The sequence below is a fragment of the Sus scrofa genome, chromosome 15 (assembly GCF_054392235.1).
Source record: "Sus scrofa isolate SSC_HxYL_T2T_F1_AM1 chromosome 15, Sscrofa_HxYL_maternal_Yorkshire_Landrace_v2.0, whole genome shotgun sequence".
Classification (NCBI taxonomy): domain Eukaryota; kingdom Metazoa; phylum Chordata; class Mammalia; order Artiodactyla; family Suidae; genus Sus; species Sus scrofa.
The window spans coordinates 30,141,884-30,160,052 of record NC_139397.1 but is presented as its reverse complement, the minus strand read 5'-3'; the positions used below and the strand labels follow the sequence as shown (position 1 = coordinate 30,160,052).

The window sequence follows — 18,169 nt, the reverse complement described above, 5'->3', positions numbered from 1 at the left end:
GCAACGCCGGATCATTAACCCACTGAGCAAGGCCAGGGATCAAACCCGCAACCTCATGGTTCCTAGTTGGATTCATTAACCACTGAGCCAAGATGGGAACTCCTAAGTCCCATTTGTTTATTTTTGTTTTTATTTTCATTATTCTAGGAGGTAGATCCAAAAAGATTTTCTTCAATTTATGTCAGAGAATGTTCTGCTTATGTTTTCCTCTAAGAGTTTTATAGTATCCTGTCTTATATTTAGGTCTTTAATCCATTTTGAGTTTATTTTTGTGTATGGTGTTAGAGTGTTCTAATTTCATTTTACATGTAGCTGTCCAGTTTTCAAAGCACCACTTACTGAAGAGACTTTCTTTTCTTCATTGTATATTCTTGCCTCCTTTCTCACTGATTAGTTGACCATAAGTGCATGCGTTTATTTCTCAGCTTTCTATCCTATTCCACTGATGTATATTTCTGCCTCTGTGCCAAAACTATACTGTGGGTTTTTTTTCTAAATAAATTTTATTGCAGTGTAGTTGATGTAGAGAGTTGTGTTAGCTTCAAGTGTACAGCAAATTAAATCAATTATACATATACACATAGCCACTCTTTTTCAGATTCTCTTCCCATATTGGTTATTAAACCGTATTTACTAAAGTACCCTGTGTACACAGTAGGTCTTTATTACCTATCTATTTTATACATCATGATGTGTATACATCAATCCCAACCCCCTAATTTATCACTCCCACCTCACATTTCCCCTTTGCTAACCATGAATTTGGTTTCAAAATCTGTGAGTCTGTATTGTAAGTTCATTTTTTATTAGATTCCACATATTAGTTATATCATATGATTTTGTCTTTCTCTGTCTGACTTACTTAACATGGTATCATAATTTCTAGGTCCATCCATGTTGCTGCAAATGGCATTACTTCATTCTTTTTGTGGCTGAATAATATTCCTCTGTGTATATGTACCACGTCTTCTTTTTTTTTTTTTTTTTTTTGTCTTTTTGTCTTTTTGTCTTTTGTTGTTGTTGTTTGTTGTTGTTGTTGTTGCTATCTCTTGGGCCGCTTCCGCGGCATATGGAGGTTCCCAGGCTAGGGGTTGAATCGGAGCTGTAGCCACCGGCCTACACCAGAGCCACAGCAACGCGGGATCCGAGCCGCGTCTGCAATCTACACCACAGCTCACGGCAACGCCGGATCGTTAACCCACTGAGCAAGGGCAGGGACCGAACCCGCGACCTCATGGTTCCTAGTCGGATTCGTTAACCACTGCGCCACGACGGGAACTCCCCACGTCTTCTTTATCAAATCCTCTGTTGATGGACATTTAGGTTGTTTCCATTTCTTGGCTATTGTAAGTAGTTCTGCAATGAACATTGAGATGTATGTATCTTTTCGAATCATGCTTTTCTCTGGATATATGTCCAGGAGTGGGATTGCTGGATCATATGGTAGTTCTATTTTTAGTTTTATAAGTAACCTCCATAATGTTCTTCATAGTGGTTGTACCAATTTGCATTCCCACCAGTAGTGTAGGAGGGTTCCCTTTTTTCCATACCCTCTCCAGCATTTATTGTTTGTAGATTGTTTTTTTCAAATGATTTTTATTTTTTTCATTATAGCTGATTTACAGTGTTCTGTCAATTTTCATACTGTACAGCAAGGTGACCCAGTCACACATACATGTATACATTTTTTTCTCACATTATCCTCATTCATGCTCCATCGTAAGTGATTAGATATAGTTCCCAGTGCTATACAGCAGGATCTCATTGCTTATCCATTCCAAAGGCAATAGCTGGCATATATTAACTGCAGATTCCCAGTGCATCCCACTCCTTCCCCCTCTCCCTTGGCAATCACAAGTCTGTTCTCCAAGTCCATGAATTTCTTTTCTGTGGAAAGGTTCATTTGTGATGTATATTAGATTCCAGATATAAGTGATATCATATGGTATTTGTCTTTCTCTTTCTGACTGACTTCACTCAGTGTGAGAGTCTCTAGTTCCATCCATGTTGCTGCAAATGGCATGACTTCGTTCTTTTTTATGGCTGAGTAGTATTCCGTTGTGTATATATACCACATCTTCCTAATCCAGTCATCTGTCAATGGACATTTAGGTTGTTTCCATGTCTTGGCTATTGTGACTAGTGCGGCAGTGAACATGCGGGTGCATGTATTTTTTCAAGGAAAGTTTTGTCCAGATATTGCTCAAGAGTAGGATTGCTGGGTAATATGGTAGTTCTATATTTAGTTTTTTAAGATACCTCCACACTGTTTTCCATAGTGTTTGTACCAATTTACATTCCCACCAACAGTGTAGGAGGATTCTCTTTTCTCCACACCCTCTCCAGCATTTGATATTTGTGGACTTATTAATGGGGGCCATTCCAACTGGTTTGAGGTGATACTTCATTGTAGTCTTAATTTGCATTCCTCTAATAATCAGTGATGTTGAGCATTTTTTTTCCATGTGCTTCTTGGCCATCTGTATATCTTCTTTGGAGAAATGTCTATTCAGGTCTTTTACCCATTTTTCAATTGGGTTGTTGGTTTTTTTGCTGTTGAGTTGTGTAAGTTGTTTGTATATTCTAGAGATTAAGCCCTTGTCAGTTGCATTGTTTGAAGCTATTTTCTCTCATTCTGTAAGTTGTCTTTTTGATTTGTGTGTGTGTGTGTGTGTGTTGTTTCCTTTGCTGTGCAAAACTTGTCAGTTTGAGTAGGTCCCATTGGTTTATTTTTGCTTTTATTTCTGTTGCCTTGGGAGACTGACCTGAGAAAATATTCATAAGGTAGATGTCAGAGAATGTTTTGCCTATGTTCTCTCCCAGGAGTCAGAGGGTATCTTGTCTTATGTTTAAGTCTTTAAGCAATTTTGAGTTTATTTTGTGCATGGTATGAGGGTGTGTTCCAGTTTCATTGATTTGCATGCTGCTGCCCAGTTTTCCCAGCACCATTGATGAAAAAACTGTCTTTTTCCCATTTTATGTTCTTGCCTCCTTTATCAAAGATTAATTGATCATAGGTGTCTGGGTTTATTTTGGGGTTTTCTATTCTGTTCCATTGGTTTGTATGTCTGTTTTGGTAGCAGTACCACACTGTCTTGATGACTGTGGCTTTGTAATACTGCCTGAAGTCTGGGAGAGTTATGCCTCCTGCTTGCTTTTTGCTCCTCAGGATTGCTTTGGCAATTCTGGGTCTTTTATGGCTCCATAAAATTTTCAGATTGTTTGTTCTAGTTGTTTGTATATATTTTTGATGATGGCTATTCTGACTGATGTAAGGTGTTACCTCATTGTAGTTTTCATTTGCATTTCTCTATTAGCAATGTTAAGCATCTTTTCATTTTTTTTTTTTTAGTTTGTTTTGTTTTGTTTTTGTTTTTTGCCAGCTGTATGTCTTTTTTGGAGAAAGGTCTATTAAGATCTTCTGCCCATTTTTTTGACTGGCTTGTTTGTCTTTTTGACATTGAGCTGCATGAGTTGTTGGTTTATTTTGGAGATTAATTCCTTGTCAGTTGCCTCATTTGCAAAGATTTTCTCTCATTCAGTGGGTAGCCTTTTCATTTTGTTTATGGTTTCCTTTGCTGTGCAAAAGCTTTTAAGTTTAATTAGGTCACATTTGTTTATTTTTTAGTTTATCTTCATTACTCTAGCAGGCTTATGAAGAAAGATTTTGCTGCAATTTATGTTGGAGAGTGTTTTGCCTATGTTTTCCTCAACAGTTTTATATAATTGGTCTTATATTTAGGTCTTTAATCCATTTTGAATATATTTTTGTGCATGGTGTTAGAGAGTACTCACATCATTCTAGTTTTACTGCACCATTTAATGAAGAAGCTGTCTTTTACCCATTGTATATTCTTGCCTCCTTTGTTGTAGATTAATTGACCATAGATGTGTGGGTTTGTTTTTATAAATACCATTATTATTGTTATTATTTTGCTTTTTAGGGCTGTGCCCACGACATATGGAGGTTCCCAGGCTGGGGTGTAATCGGAGCTAAAGCTGCCAGACTATGCCACAGCTACAGCAATGCCAGATCTGAATTGCATCTGTGAACTACACCACAGATCATGCCAGTGCCTGATCCTTAACCCACTGAGCAAGGCCAGGGATCGAACCCTCAACCTCATCGTTTCTAGTTGGATTCATTTCTGCTGCACCATGATGCAAACTCCTATAAATATTATTTATTAAATTCTGAACTGAGTAGTTCTTCCAACGCTTCCACCTACACATACCTTTCATCAAAAAAAAAAAATCAGTTTTTCAGATACTAAGTTTCTTATTTAGTAATCCTCCTCCTGCACAGACCTTGGTGAGAGCAGCATCAGTGGAATCCTCAAACCTTGCATCATCTTGCTGCAACTCAGAGAAAAGGCATTTTCTCCATTTGCAAAATATGTTAGTAATGCTCAATGGCTTATTCAAAATGAAAAATTTTGTTGTGGATACTTTAATCTTTTTTCTGTATAAGGGGGAAAAAAACCAACATGATCTGAACCTTTATTATATCACTTCCTGGGAACTCTCTACCTGAGTTTATTCAGCCATCTTTCTAAAACCTATTCCGTGGAAAGTAACTTCACTTCTACTGATATTATTATTTCATGTATTGAATTCTTTTCATCCCATAACAAAAAGCAGTTTTTTTTTCAGGTCTAAATAGTAACATCTTTCTTACTAGCCATGTTTTGTCTGACAAGGTATTTCATTCCAGTAGTTACTCACAGTCATCTTGCATAATTACAGTTGCAAGATCATTGTGCTCTAGATAATTTAACCTCCTTCTCTGGGTCAGTCAGAGAAGGACCAGACTGAGGAAGCAGGATATTCACTTGAGAATGGTGCCTCCTTCAGAGAGTTCTTTTGGACTAGTGCCCTAACCAAGAGACCTTACCTTTATTGCAGAGGGCCAACGTTAGAGTGGTAGTACTAAAACACAACACTAATGACCTTAGTTCCTAGCTCTGTTAAAATTGTACATATTTGAAAGGAATTAAGAGGGGAATATGTTTTGTTAGAAATTGGGATGATACCCCCTTCCAATAATCAATAGCACAATTTATTACAATATATACCTAGTACTGTTAAGTAGTTTATTAGGCCATTAATAGGCATTAGAGCAAATCCCCACCCTAATTCTATGTGATGAACAATGAAAATCCTTGCCCCTGTCTGCTGTAAGGAGATTCCCTAATCTTGTGTCCTGTTCTCTCTCCAGTTGAAGATATGTGTAAATATTGTGATTGGACTGATGTAGCCTTTATCTTGATTTTTTTCCTTAACTAATATGCAGGAAGGCCAATAATATCCTTTTAGTGTATCACTCAAGTAGGGACATAGAGAAATTCTTCTCTTGTCTTAGAACAGGATTACAACTAGGTCTTGTTAGGTCTGAATTTCAAAGCTCATACTGAGTAATTTATCCTGAATTTTTGTCATATAGAAGAACTTGCTATCTCAAAAAACCTATTTCAAATGAGGCAAGCAGGAGCTCCCATTGTGATTCAGTGGGTTAAGAACCCAACATAGTATCTTGTGAGGATGAAGATTCCATCCCTGGCCTCACTCAGTGGATTAAGGATCTGGCTTTGCTGCAAATTGGGGCATATGTCACAGATGTGGCTCAGATCTGGCGTTGCTGTGGCTGTGGTGGACGCCTCAGCTGTAGTTCCTACTTGACCCCTAGCCCAGGAACTTCCATGTGCTACAGGTGTGGCCACAAAAACACAAAAATAAAAAAAAAATAAAGGAAGCAGTCTTGGGCTAGGGCAAAGGATGAGATGATTTGAGAGGGTGTGCATTTGAGAGGGTGAAACTCTGAGTTCCGGTATTGGTTTTTTTTTCTCTCTTCCTCCCCCCATAGTGTTAGAGAATGTATTAGCAAAAAATTCACCTGTTTCCTTCCCATTTTCAGATGAAGAAGGCCTGTTTGTTCTCGGTTGTCCATGTAAAAATACATCATTCTTAAAGATTAGGAAAGGATTGAAAATTGCTGACCATTTCTATAGATCAGTCTATGAATGGAGTTTGGATAGCCTCTAGGGTGCCGTGTAAGTTATAAATAAATGTTTCAGTAGATGTGTCAGGTTGCATAAATAATAAAGGAAAGGTTGAGTTGGCAAAGAGTCCCACTCTTCCAAAGCTCGGTAAGTCATCAGAAAAGACATGCACATAGAAAACAGGACCTGCCTGGTTTGACTTAGAGATCAGATGACGTTAAACCACCAAAACCACGTAAAGTCTAGTACCGTGGTAGTAAATACAATGATCATCTCCCATGGGCTTCATAAACTATAGTTGCCTGCACTAACCCGAGTTTAAAGGAGACGGCTTTGTGTTACTCCTGTGTTCATTTTGTAGCGTCTTCTCTTTTCTCCCTCTTTTGTTCTACCAGGGAACCAGTCAGAAAAAGAGTGCTGGAGAAACGGGGGGAAGACTTTAAAAAGGAGGGCAAGATATATAGACTGAGGACTCAAGACGATGGTGAAGACGAAAACAACACTTGGAATGGGAATTCTACGCAACAGATGTAGTGTGACAAGTACAATATGCGCAATAATGATTGTTTCTCTTATGATTTCACTCAGCTAAAATTCTACTGGAGAAGTGGGACTGCTTTATGTTTTCCAACTCACTACCAAGTGTCTCTTTATTCCTGCTTAGTGGGTTCAAGTTGTTTAACTCAGACAAGTCAAGAGAGAAAATAACTGGCTGCTAGGTCCTTGTATATGGTAACCAACTGCTAGAAGCCTAAAAACAACAACAACAACAAAATCAAAAGGTCTGCGACAACCTCCCTTTATCAGCTCTCTTATTCAGTATTTCATGTACCCGTTAGCCCTGTGCTCTTAAGATGACAGGTTTTGTTTAGGGCTGTTTTGCTTCAGAACTCCTAAACCCAGAGTAACTGGTATGTCACGGAGTAATCTGACTCTGAGTCAGAGCATTTTAACTAGCCTATCAGATGATAATCTAGGCTTAACTTTTCTCCTTTTGCTCATCAGCTGCAAGCAAAATCTTGTAGTTTTTAATCTTACTTAAATACTGAATAAAAAAATCTTTTCCAAAAACCAGAGCGATCTTATTTTTGCTTTAAGGTTTGCTATCCTAGCAACTTTCTGATGCACAGGTGTCTGTTGAGGTCATGGGTCCCTGATTTCCCCCACCCCTTCAGTACTGCCCTGGAGCTGTCCCAAGAGAGGAGGCGACCGCCTTACCTTAACTGTCACTGAGGGAAGACATCTCCTGACACACACTGACAAGCTAGTTACTCTCTCTCTCTTAAGTCAGGGAGGCATTACTTTGTTTCCACAATGCTAAGGTCTTTGTTCTCATCAGATGCAAAAAAAACACTGGTGGGAGTTCCCATCGTGGCTCAGTGGTAAGCGAATCCAATTAGGAACCATGAGGTTGTGGGTTCGATCCCTGGCCTCGCTCAGTGGGTTAAGGATCCGGCGTTGCCGTGAGCTGTGGTGTAGGTCTCAGACGCGGCTCAGATCCCGAGTTGCTGTGGCTCTGGTGTAGGCTGGTGGCTACAGCTCCGATTCGACCCCTAGCCTGGGAACCTCCATATGCCTCGAGATCGGCCCTAGAAAATACAAAAAGACAATAAATAAATAAATAAACAAACAAAATACAAAAAGACAATAAATAAATAAACAAACAAACAAACTATAGTTTTGCTCTTGATAATGATAATCACACTTCAAAGAACTACAGTACCTGCAGTGTAGGATGAGAAACAGCGAATTAAGACCTGCCTTTTGCTCATTTGGTTATTCTTAAGAATTTTAAGGAGATCCTCAATCTGACTTAATGCTACTTTATGTTTATGGTAATGGAGACACTAAACTAAGAATGTTTGAAAAAGGGAGTAATCTTGTAGGTACAGTATGATCTCAGCTTTCTAAACACATTTTATATATAGATAGTACCATGTATTAAAAATGTAAAGAATAAAGAAAATGCATGAAATCTTAACCATGGTAAGAGGGGTTATATATGATTTTAGTTATTTTTTGGACCCTTACATGTTTTCTGATTTTCTGCAATTATATTACTTCCATAATTTAAAAAATGAGTTTGAAAAAGAAACCTCTCCAGCAAGCGTCCTATTTATTTTTCTCATCTTTAAAATATCAGTATGCGATTTTTAAAAAGTTTCTCTTGGGAGTTCCCGGCATGGTTCAGTGGTTAACAAATCCGACTAGGAACCATGAGGTTGCAGGTTCAATCCCTGGCCTTGCTCAGTGGGTTAACGATCCGGCGTTGCCGTGAGCTGTGGTGTAGATCGTAGACGCGGCTTGGATCCCGCGTTGCTGTGGCTCTGGCATAGGCCGGTGGCTACAGCTCCAATTAGACTCCTAGCCTGGGAACCTCCATATGCTGTGGGAGCGGCCCAAGAAATGGCAAAAAGACAAAAAAAAAAGTTTGCTTTGAAAAAAATCAAATATAGGTCTTAGAAAAATGTGCATAAAAGAATAGTTCACAATCTTTGAGTATGAGGATCCTTCCTTAATTTTATATTTTAAAAAGTATACACAATATGAGTTCTCTTGTGATGCAGTGCATTAAAGACCCTGCATTGTCATTGCAGCTGAGGCTCACTTTCTATCTCTATCTATCCCAGGAACACTTGGCAAGGTGTAGCCCCACCAAAAAAGTATACATGGTAAAAACTTCAAAACGTGGGTGTTCCCCACTGTGGTGCAGTGGGTTATGATACAGCTTGTTTCTGTGGAGATACCAGTTTGTTCCCGAGCCTGGTGAAGTGTGTTAAGGATCCAGCATTCCCATAGCTCTGGTGTAGCTCACAGCTGCAGCTCGGTTTCGATCCCTGTCCTGGGAACTTACCTATGCCCTGGGTGCAGCCAAAAAAGAAAAAAAAAAAATATTCAAAACAGCATAGAAGGCTACAAAATGACATCTTCTTCCTTGCATCATACCCCTGCCCTAGTTCCCAGAAGTAACCTTTATTAACAGTTTCTTTTGTAATCTTTAGAAAAATTTCACGTGTATATTCGAAACATTTAATCCTTATTTTTTTAAATAAATGGGATTGTATTATACATATATTTCTCTGCATCTTCATTTTTTACATACACAGTCTTGAAGATATTTCCCATTAACACACAGCTACCTCATTCCTATTAATGGTTGCATGGCCTTTTGTTGATAAATGTTCTCCAACATATCCATTCTCTGTTCATTGGTAATTTGAAGGGCTTGTTTCTGTTTTTCTGTTACAAACATTGCTACAGTAAACATCTTTGGGAAGGTATCTTCTTAGCTGTGGAAACATACCTGTAACTTATTGAGTCAAAGGGTGTTTGCAATTTAGATTATAAAAGATGCTGTCAAATTGCCTCCTCTACAGGCTCTGTGAGTTTACAGCCTCCCTAAAGTGTAGAAGAATGCTGATTTCCCCACATCCTTGCCAACACAGTATTATTCTTCTTCATCATTGTCAACATGATAGGTGACAAATGGTATGCATTTTATATCCATTGTGCTGATTATGAATGAAGAAGAGCATCTTTTAATATTATTGTCATTTTGATTCATTTTCTGAGAACTGACTTTTTTTTTGCCAATTTTCATTTTGTTTTGCATCTCTTTCTTATAGATTTACAAGAATTTCATGTATATTAGGAAAATCAGCCCTTCGTCTAGCATATGCTATAAATATTTTCTTCCTGTTTATCTTATAATGAGTATGTTGATGATAATTTCTTACCACAAATTTTTTTTTTTTTTTTTTTTTTTTTGGCCGCACCCACAGCATATGTGGTAGTTCCTGGTCCAGGGATCAAATCCAAGCCATAGCTGTGAACTATGCCACAGCTGCGGCAATAACAAATCCTTAACTAACTGTGCCATGATAGGAACACCTCTTGCCACAATTTTTATTTGGTCATATTTATTATTGCTTTTCCTTATGGCCTCTGTCTTAAGTCTTGCTTATAAAATACCTTTCCCACTTCAAAAAGTAATAAAAAATTCACCTATGTATTCTAGCATTCCTATGGTTTCATTTATTTACATTAGTATCTTGTATCCAAGTTAGGGAATGTGTCTCCCTTCCAACACTTGTGGCTAACATCCTTAAGAGCTGATCTGTCACTCACCTCTATTTATAGAATGATCAATTGACTCCTATCTCCCTGCCCCCAATTTGTCAGGGTGCCAAGTCATTTACTCTATTCCCATATGCAGTTGGTCTATGTCTAGAATGTTTTCTGTTATTGATCTTTCTATTCTCTCTGCTACCAAATTACTTTTTAATAAATAATTTTATGTTTTAAAATTTTCCATCCCTTAGATTTATTCTGACTCTTTCCATAGGTTTATTTCATGTGAAACTTTGTTATTTTTTTCATGTCCCCCTTCACAAAAAAAAAGTTGTATTAACTTTTGAGATTAATGTAGGTATAACTGACAGCTTGTAATACTGAGTCTCGGAGTTCCCGTTGTGGCACAGTGGTTAACAAATCCAACTAGGAACCATGAGCTTGTGGGTTTGATCCCTGGCATTGCTCAGTGGGCCGAGGATTCGGTGTTGCCGTGAGCTGTGGTGTAGGTCGAAGACGCGGCTCAGATCCCGTGTTGCTGTGGCTCTGGCGTAGGCCGGTGGCTACAGCTCTGATTAGACCCCTAGCCTGGGAACCTCCATATGCCATGGGAAGCGGCCCTAGAAGAGGCAAAAAAACAAAAAACAAAAACAAAAAACAAGTCTCTCTACGCAAGGAATGTCTCCAATATCAGTTTTAGAACCATCCTCACCCATCTGATAAAATTTCCTATCTATTGATGGGAGAAAAATGTTCATGCTGCACAAGTTTCTGACGGTCAGGTTGGGGCCCACGGCAGTGAAATATTTCTATAGGAATTTTCTATAGAAAAAAAAATTAAGTAAGGAATGCTTACAAGAAGCAAAATTTCAAGCATGATCAGCCTTTTAAAACTAGCTGATAACTATTCTACTTTTAAAAAAACATTCTCCCAGATACCTAGGAAGAATACATAGGCCAAATAAGTATCCCATACTGTAACTGTCTCATTAGCATTATTTCAGGGGAATTGATAGAGACCCATCACTACTCTGAAAGGGTTTTGTGAATAAACACACAGAAGGAGCAGGTGTACTTCCTCTGCCCTGTCTCCACACATGCTTGCTAGAGACAGTGAAACATGGTCCTTTAGCCTCAAGAAGCTAATAGAGAAATACGCAGTTCCAGTGTAATGTGGTGGAGGGATAAAGGGGGATATCTACAGGCCAAGTGGAGGAAGGAGTGTTCGTCTGGCGAAATCAGGGGGGGGGGGGCCAGAGGGGAAAGTACATTATTTGAGCTGAGACTTGAAGCCTTTTTTAGAAAGAAAGGACATCTGGGCAGAAGGAATAGCATTTGCAAAGACACAAAGGAATATGGGGTAGTCAGGACTTCCAAGGAGTTCAGAAGCATCACACATTGAGAGAGAAAGAAGGGAAGCAGGCTAAACGAACCAAGATCAGTTCATATACTTGAAGATTGTCCATAAAAGTCATCCTAAAGACAGGGGAGAGGCAGAAAGGACGCACAAAGTGGCAATGGGGAGAATAAAGGATCATTCAACGGTCACTGTTTTTTATCTGTTATGGTGTCTGTGTCCCCAGGAATATGTAACATAAGCAGAAGGTCTGGGTCTGGTGGGAAAGCTCACAGCCCCAAAGGGATTGCGTGACTTCATAATTTCTGTGGAACCTGCCTTCTCCAGGAGAAACACCCCTAAAAGCTAGGACACAAGTAACAGAGCCTTTTTTTAAGAGGGGTCGGGTGGGTGGTCGACAAGCCCCTGACTCACGCACGTGTTACACTCCTTGGTCCGTGTTTCAAGACGGGTCGGGTGGGTGACAGAGCCTTTTTAAGAAACGCAAGGTAGGCGTTCCCATCATGGCTCAGCGGAAAAGAATCTGGCTAGCATCCATGAGGACACAGGTTTGATCCCTGGCCTTGCTCAGGGGGTTTAGGATCTGGCTTTGCCATGCTGTGGTATAGTAGGTTGCAGACGGGACCTGGATCTGGTGTTGCTGTGGCTGTGGTGTAGGACAACCCCTGGGCTGGGAACTTCCATATGTCGAGATGCACCCCTAAAAAAGACAAAAATAAATAAATAAATATAAAAAAAATTAAAATTAAAAAAAAAAAAAAAGAAGGAACACAGAGTAATAGACTGGGAGGGAACTTGAAGAGAGAGGACAAGAGGTGACACTGCAGCTGATCTTTCTTTCTTTAGGGGCACACTCATGGCACAGGGAGGTTCCCAGGCTAGGTGTCAAATTGGAGCTGTAGCTGCCGGCTACATCCGCATCCACAGCAAAAACAGATCCAAGACTGTCTGCGACCTCCCCCACAGCCCACGACAATGCTGGATCCTTAACCCACTGAGAGGCCAGGGATTGATTTGAACCCGCATCCTCAGGATATACTAGTCAGGTTTGTTTCTGCTGAGCTACAACGAAAACTTCTGCAGCTGATTTTTTTTTTTTTTTTTTTATGCAAAGGGAAGGGATAGGTATGGTTGTTACTCATGTGTTCACCTTTAAAATCTCAGACACTTAAAACAGCTCCTTTGAGCTGAATTAAGTGGCTCACAGAACCAAGAGATGAGTTCAGTACCTACACGTTCCCACAGGAGCCACTTGCAGGGTGATCTCACGCCCAAATGAATTCCTGATTCTGGGGCAAGATGGGGATATTTCCATTTTAATCAGGGACTTGAAATCCTTCAACAAGGGTCACTTAATTTCTAACAGCGCAGAGGCTTTTACAGAGCAATCTGGTAGGAGCAGAGTGTAAGATCCTCAGTGGTCCCGGGGGTGCAAAGGCTTGCAAAGAAAGTAGGCCTAATTTGCAGAAGTGGAGGAGGTGGGAACTTGTGGGTCAGAAGGAAGAAATACGGTTCAATTCCTGTTCACCTGGTTGTGTTTCCTTTTGCTTGGAGCGCTTACAGTACTTGTAGGACAGAAATGCCACACCACAGACTCCAAGAAGCAGAAGAGCAAAGAGTACATACAGCGCCGTCTGGGCCTCTGTGGTACCCAGTGTTAGCCCCAGGAACTGAACGTCCTCCTGGCTCATGGGGCTGATGGTGGGCTCAGCACCTAGGAGAGGACAAGAAAGGGTGGTGAGTGCACCAGTACGGACACAGTTATCAGATCGCCTTTCACCTAGATCTAGCCCAACCCAGATCCTTGCATAGAGAAGCTACCAAGGTACCCAAGGTGTGGGTGTGGCTGAGGTGACGGTGTGCATCATTTTCACTGAGTTAGCAGCAGCCGAGTGAAGTCATGTAGTTTTAGCTTTTAACTGTCTCTGTCAGTGATTAGAGCAGAATCTAAACTGGATAGTGGTGTCTTCATTGTGTAGTAACTTAGGCTTTTTCAGTCATTCAGCAAATATTGGGCATCATACATTGTGCCGCGCACTGAATTCTTAAGGTCACTGTATGTGATCCTTGCACCGGCCCAGTCCTTAACCTAGCTTCTTGCCTAAGCTTGCACAGCAAGCTAGTGGGAGGGCTGCACAAGAACCTAAACCTGCTGTTCCCAGACCAGGGCCTAGTTTCTACATGCAACTTTGACCCTAAATTCTTTGTTCTATCCTCAGAATGTCTGGAGCCTTCAAAGTTCATAAATATTGGTTCAGTGACTGAAGGGGATGGACAGACAGAGATGAGGGTAATAAACTAAAGAAAACCGGTTGAGAAAGGCCCCTTCACTCCTCACCCTCTGCCTTTGCCCCCCCCCCCCCGCCCCCACCCCGAGCCACATCTCACCTTCTTGCTGGAGACAAGGGTGTGGCCCTGCCGCAGGGTCAGGGAAGCCGTTGCACCGGACTATGGAGGCGTAGAACTTGGCCGAGGCTTTGGGGATCCTTGGCAGAGAAGTGTCAGTGTAGTTTACAAAATGCAGACCAAACCTCTCTGCAAAGCCTGTGGCCCACTCAAAGTTGTCCATCAGAGTCCAAACCGTGTATCCTCGAAGGTCCACCTTGTCCTGCACAGCTGCCCAAAGACAGAGGCCCTGCATGAGCTTCCCTTATCTTCTAAGACCCCTTTCCACCAGGTTGACTGAGGCCGTGGCTGCCCACAGCCCTCCCACAGTGACCACTTGCAGGGCAAAGGGAGCTTTTCTCGGCTCTTTGAGAGAATACGTGGGAATTGTTAGCGGGTCCTCTGTGGGTGTTTCTGCAGAACTTTCTGCGTTTTTCTAGAAAAGGCTTAGCTCAGAATGAGCGTCAGGAACATGGGCTGACTAATCCTACTGGGACTTCTATGATCCTGTCTTCACATCTTGGGCTATTGGTCTTGGTGGCTGCCTTAGAGTGTCAGTGCTCTCCCCTGTAGAAAAGAAATGGCTCCTGGAAAAGATTTTAGCTGGAACAAGATTTTCTGATCTAATGGTGCCTTTTTGCTGCCCCATTGCTCACTTTCTTTTACTCAGCATTTCTTACTGTTTCCTGTCAGAGTCCCATTCCAAGTTGCTCTGCTGAGCTAAGGGTCTCAACTTTCTGCTTGGGGAACAAAAGACCCCATGGACAACCCCTCCAGCCCATTCCTCCTGGCCCTGCCCAAACTCTCCTCAGGAGGGCACTGCTGTTCAGGAACGTGGACACCAGGGTATCAAGCAGAGCCAAGGACAGGGCAGGAACCTGGTCCAGCTGTATCAGGCAACTGAGTTTGCATGCTTGGGTAGGAACCTGGTCTAGCTGTATCAGGCCACTGAGATTGCATGCTTGGGCTTAAATCCAGGAAGGAAAAATCCCAGCGTGCAACCCCAAAGAAAGGTTTAAACTCAGCAGGAGCTGGAAGCCTCATCTTTCTCACCTGGGGGCTGGTGGAAGCAGTACCACCCTGACTCCATGTTCGCAGATGTTTCCGTCCATGCAATGTGCCCACTGGAGGAAGGGGTGAGCCTGTCCTACCTTTGAGTGCCTCGTTGAGGTAACTGCGGAGATAGTAGATCCTTGCAGTGTCATTGAGGTCTGATTCTTCTCGTTGGGACACCCCGTTCTCCGTTACATAAATCGGGGGGTTGTTGTACTCCTCCTTTAACCAGTTCAGGATCCTCCGGAAGCCAAAAGGTGTCATCTTCAGCCAGAAGGAGCCAGAGTCTGGCCAAGAGCGATCTGTAATCGAGGCCACTCCCCTACAAGTTCAAACACTAAGGATTAGGTCTTCATTTGTAAATCCCAACAGGCCCTCTGCAGGAAACATCAAGCAGGATTTACATGAGGAAAAACCTCAGATTTCTGTCTAGACTTGAGGGTCAAAACTAAACCCAGAGGAGCCAAATTGCCTTGAATTCTCCTCTTTTCACTAGTTCTGGTGGCACTGCTCAAGGCTGGGGTAACTTTGGACCGCCTCCCCAAACTCTCTGTGTAGCTTTCCGCCTGCACAGAGGAATGGCCCCACTCATGGACCTGACCCTCCATGGCTCTCTGTTAAGAGACCGCACCTCACACTGGATGTGAAAGGGCTATATGTGTGGGTGTCGCTCACCACAGGTTCCCATAGGATGTGAGTGCTAGGTCTTCAGAGGCTGGGTTCCCTTGAGAAACCTGCATCTAGTCAGTGCGACACAGAGGCCACATGTACAGGTTCAGGCATCAGTATTTGGGCTGCTGTCTGTGTGGTGCTGGGGCAGATAGGCTGGGACCTGCTTCTGCTGCCCAAGACCCTGCCTCTCTCTCTCTGGCGATGGGCAAGGAGAGGGCGTCATCTTGTGCCAAAGGAGTGTCACTGGTGGGGACTGGGCGGTGGGGGGGGGGCAGGGGGGAGGCACAGAACCTGGAATGTCTTGAGAGTCATGCATATCAAAGAAGGACCAGCCATTTAGATATTTAACATCCAAATCCTTCAGGGAAAACTGTAGTTTTGTCAGTAGCTGGATTTATCTTGCTCAGCTGAACTGAATGTGGGGCATTTCATGAGCTGGAGCACAGGTGCCTGGACCCATGAGGCAGCAAGAGTCAAGTGGGTGCTTGAACGGGGCCCATAGGGGAGTGTTCTCGGCCCTGCTTGGCAGGCCTGACTCTGGTGGTTGCAGGACGCAGTGGTATTGTCTGCACTTGTTTTCAAAGAAAGAACCTGGACAGAGTCACACTTATTGATGCGGAAGGATGCTTGTCAGAAAAGGAACAAACAGTGTGTATACATATAATCCTGTTATTTTTCCATTAAAAGTCAACATATATATATAAATGTATAACTATATACTATATAAACTACATATAATATATAAAAAGGGAAGCACTACACCCCCGAACACACAAACACTTCTGAAATGCCACAGGAATTTCCTCCTCTGCTTTCCAATGTTTCTACTGTGAACATATATTTTTTTGCAATACAGAAATAATAGTTTAACTTTTATCTTCAATAGAATAAAAGAGATACTAGTTATTTTGAAAAATTTAGAAAAAAAATACAAGAATATATTTAAAATTTTTTCTGGAGTTCCCGTCGTGGCGCAGTGGTTAACGAATCTGACTAGGAACCATGAGGTTGCGGGTTCGGTCCCTGCCCTTGCTCAGTGGGTTAAGGATCCGGCGTTGCCGTGAGCTGTGGTGTAGGTTGCAGACGCGGCTCGGATCCCGCGTTGCTGTGGCTCTGGCGTAGGCCGGTGGCTGCAACTCCGATTGGACCCCTAGCCTGGGAACCTCCATATGCCGTGGGAGTGGCCCAAGAAATAGCAACAACAACAACAACAAAAGACAAAAGACCAAAAAAAAAAAAAAGAAAGAAAAGAAAAAAATAAATAAATAAAATTTTTTCTTTCATGGCCACACCTGTGGCACATGGAAGTTCCCTGGCCAGCAATCAAATCCAAGCCATAGCTGCAACCTACCCCGGATCCTTAACCTGTGCTGCACCACAGTGAGAATTCCTTAAACTTTTTTTTTCTTTCCTTTTTAGGTCCTCTGGCATATGGAAGTTCCCAGGCCAGGAATTGAATCGGAGTTACTGCTGCGGGCCTACACCACAGCCACAGCAATGCCAGATTCAAGCTTCATTTGTGACCTACGCCATAGCTCATGGCAGCACCAGATCCCTGATCCAATGAGGGAGACCAGGAATCGAACACGCATCCTCATGGATACAAGTCAGATTTGTTTCAGCTGCACCACAACAGGAACTCCTTAAATGTTTTGTAAAACTCGAAGTGTGTCTGCCTTAATGGAAAGGACCTGGGAAATCCTAGCCTGGAGTGCTATCTGACTGATAGAGGTATTTCAGGAGACAGGGCTCATTTTGCAAACTCCAGGGTACATAGCATCAGGAGCTGGTTTTCTGAGGCTGTACAGGCCTCCAAGGAAAAGGAAAGGGGCAGTTTACTGTCTTTTCCAAAAATCGATCCAGGTGCTCTTACCTGTCCGCTTCAAAGGAGGAGATGGAAGAGTCAGAGTCGAGATTGTAGGCCAGGACAGTGGTGTAGTGATTGAACCCAAAAAAGTCATAGGTGCCATTGATCCTCCTCTTCTCACTCTCTGTGAACTCGGGCAGCCTAGGTGGAAGGAACCATTAAGGGTGTGGGGCTTTGGAAGAGAATGTCCTGGGGCAGGGTCGGTGCAGGACTCTATACTCCAGTAGCTAGAGGTGACTACAGGGCAGCTAGCTGGTCAGGACCAAGGATAGACCCTGCTTCTGCTGCTAAAAGCACCAGAGCCTCCTTCTACCAGACCACAGACCTCGCTTCCCTCTGCTGTTAACAAGACCCTCTCTCTTCCTGCTGGAAATTTTTACTGTGGTTTGTTAAGGTGTGCCTCTTTTCTCCAAAGTCTACCCTTATTAGTAGGGGAAATTCTTTTACACAATAAATTGACTGAAATTTTGAGATCTGGACTCTTCTGCTCACGTGGGATCGCTGCACTTTCTTTTTAAACATCTGGTGGACCATTCTCCATGTCTCCTTAGTGAGACTTTTCTCCTGATGAACATGCACATGTGTGTGCAGCACTTCCAGGTTCTTCTCAGCCAAGTGCTGACTGACTACATGGTGCAAATTGAGAGTTGCCTAGAGAAAGCCCTTTCTAGGCGCCTGGCACTTCATCCTGACCTCTCTGCTACTGTTAACGGGGGATTAACCTTCCTTCCCGGGAGTCTGGGAAACACTGGGACAACACTAAGG

The 18,169-nt window shown here is 42.3% G+C and overlaps 1 protein-coding gene across 3 annotated transcripts in view; it reads right to left on the bottom strand.

Annotated features, from left to right (window-relative positions):
- Window positions 1–12,727: 12,727 nt before the first annotated feature.
- LOC146395767 (lactase/phlorizin hydrolase-like) overlaps window positions 12,728–18,169 on the bottom strand; it is a 58,121-nt gene continuing 52,679 nt past the window's right edge. For all 3 annotated transcript variants that reach the window (XM_085001327.1, XM_085001328.1, XM_085001329.1), the window contains 4 exons: window positions 17,411–17,545; window positions 14,964–15,187; window positions 13,816–14,043; window positions 12,728–13,141 (listed from right to left, as the gene is read on the bottom strand). In XM_085001327.1, the coding sequence (XP_084857453.1) occupies window positions 12,921–13,141; window positions 13,816–14,043; window positions 14,964–15,187; window positions 17,411–17,545 (808 nt within the window). In that variant the 3' untranslated portion in view covers window positions 12,728–12,920. The remainder of the gene's footprint in view (window positions 13,142–13,815; window positions 14,044–14,963; window positions 15,188–17,410; window positions 17,546–18,169) is intronic.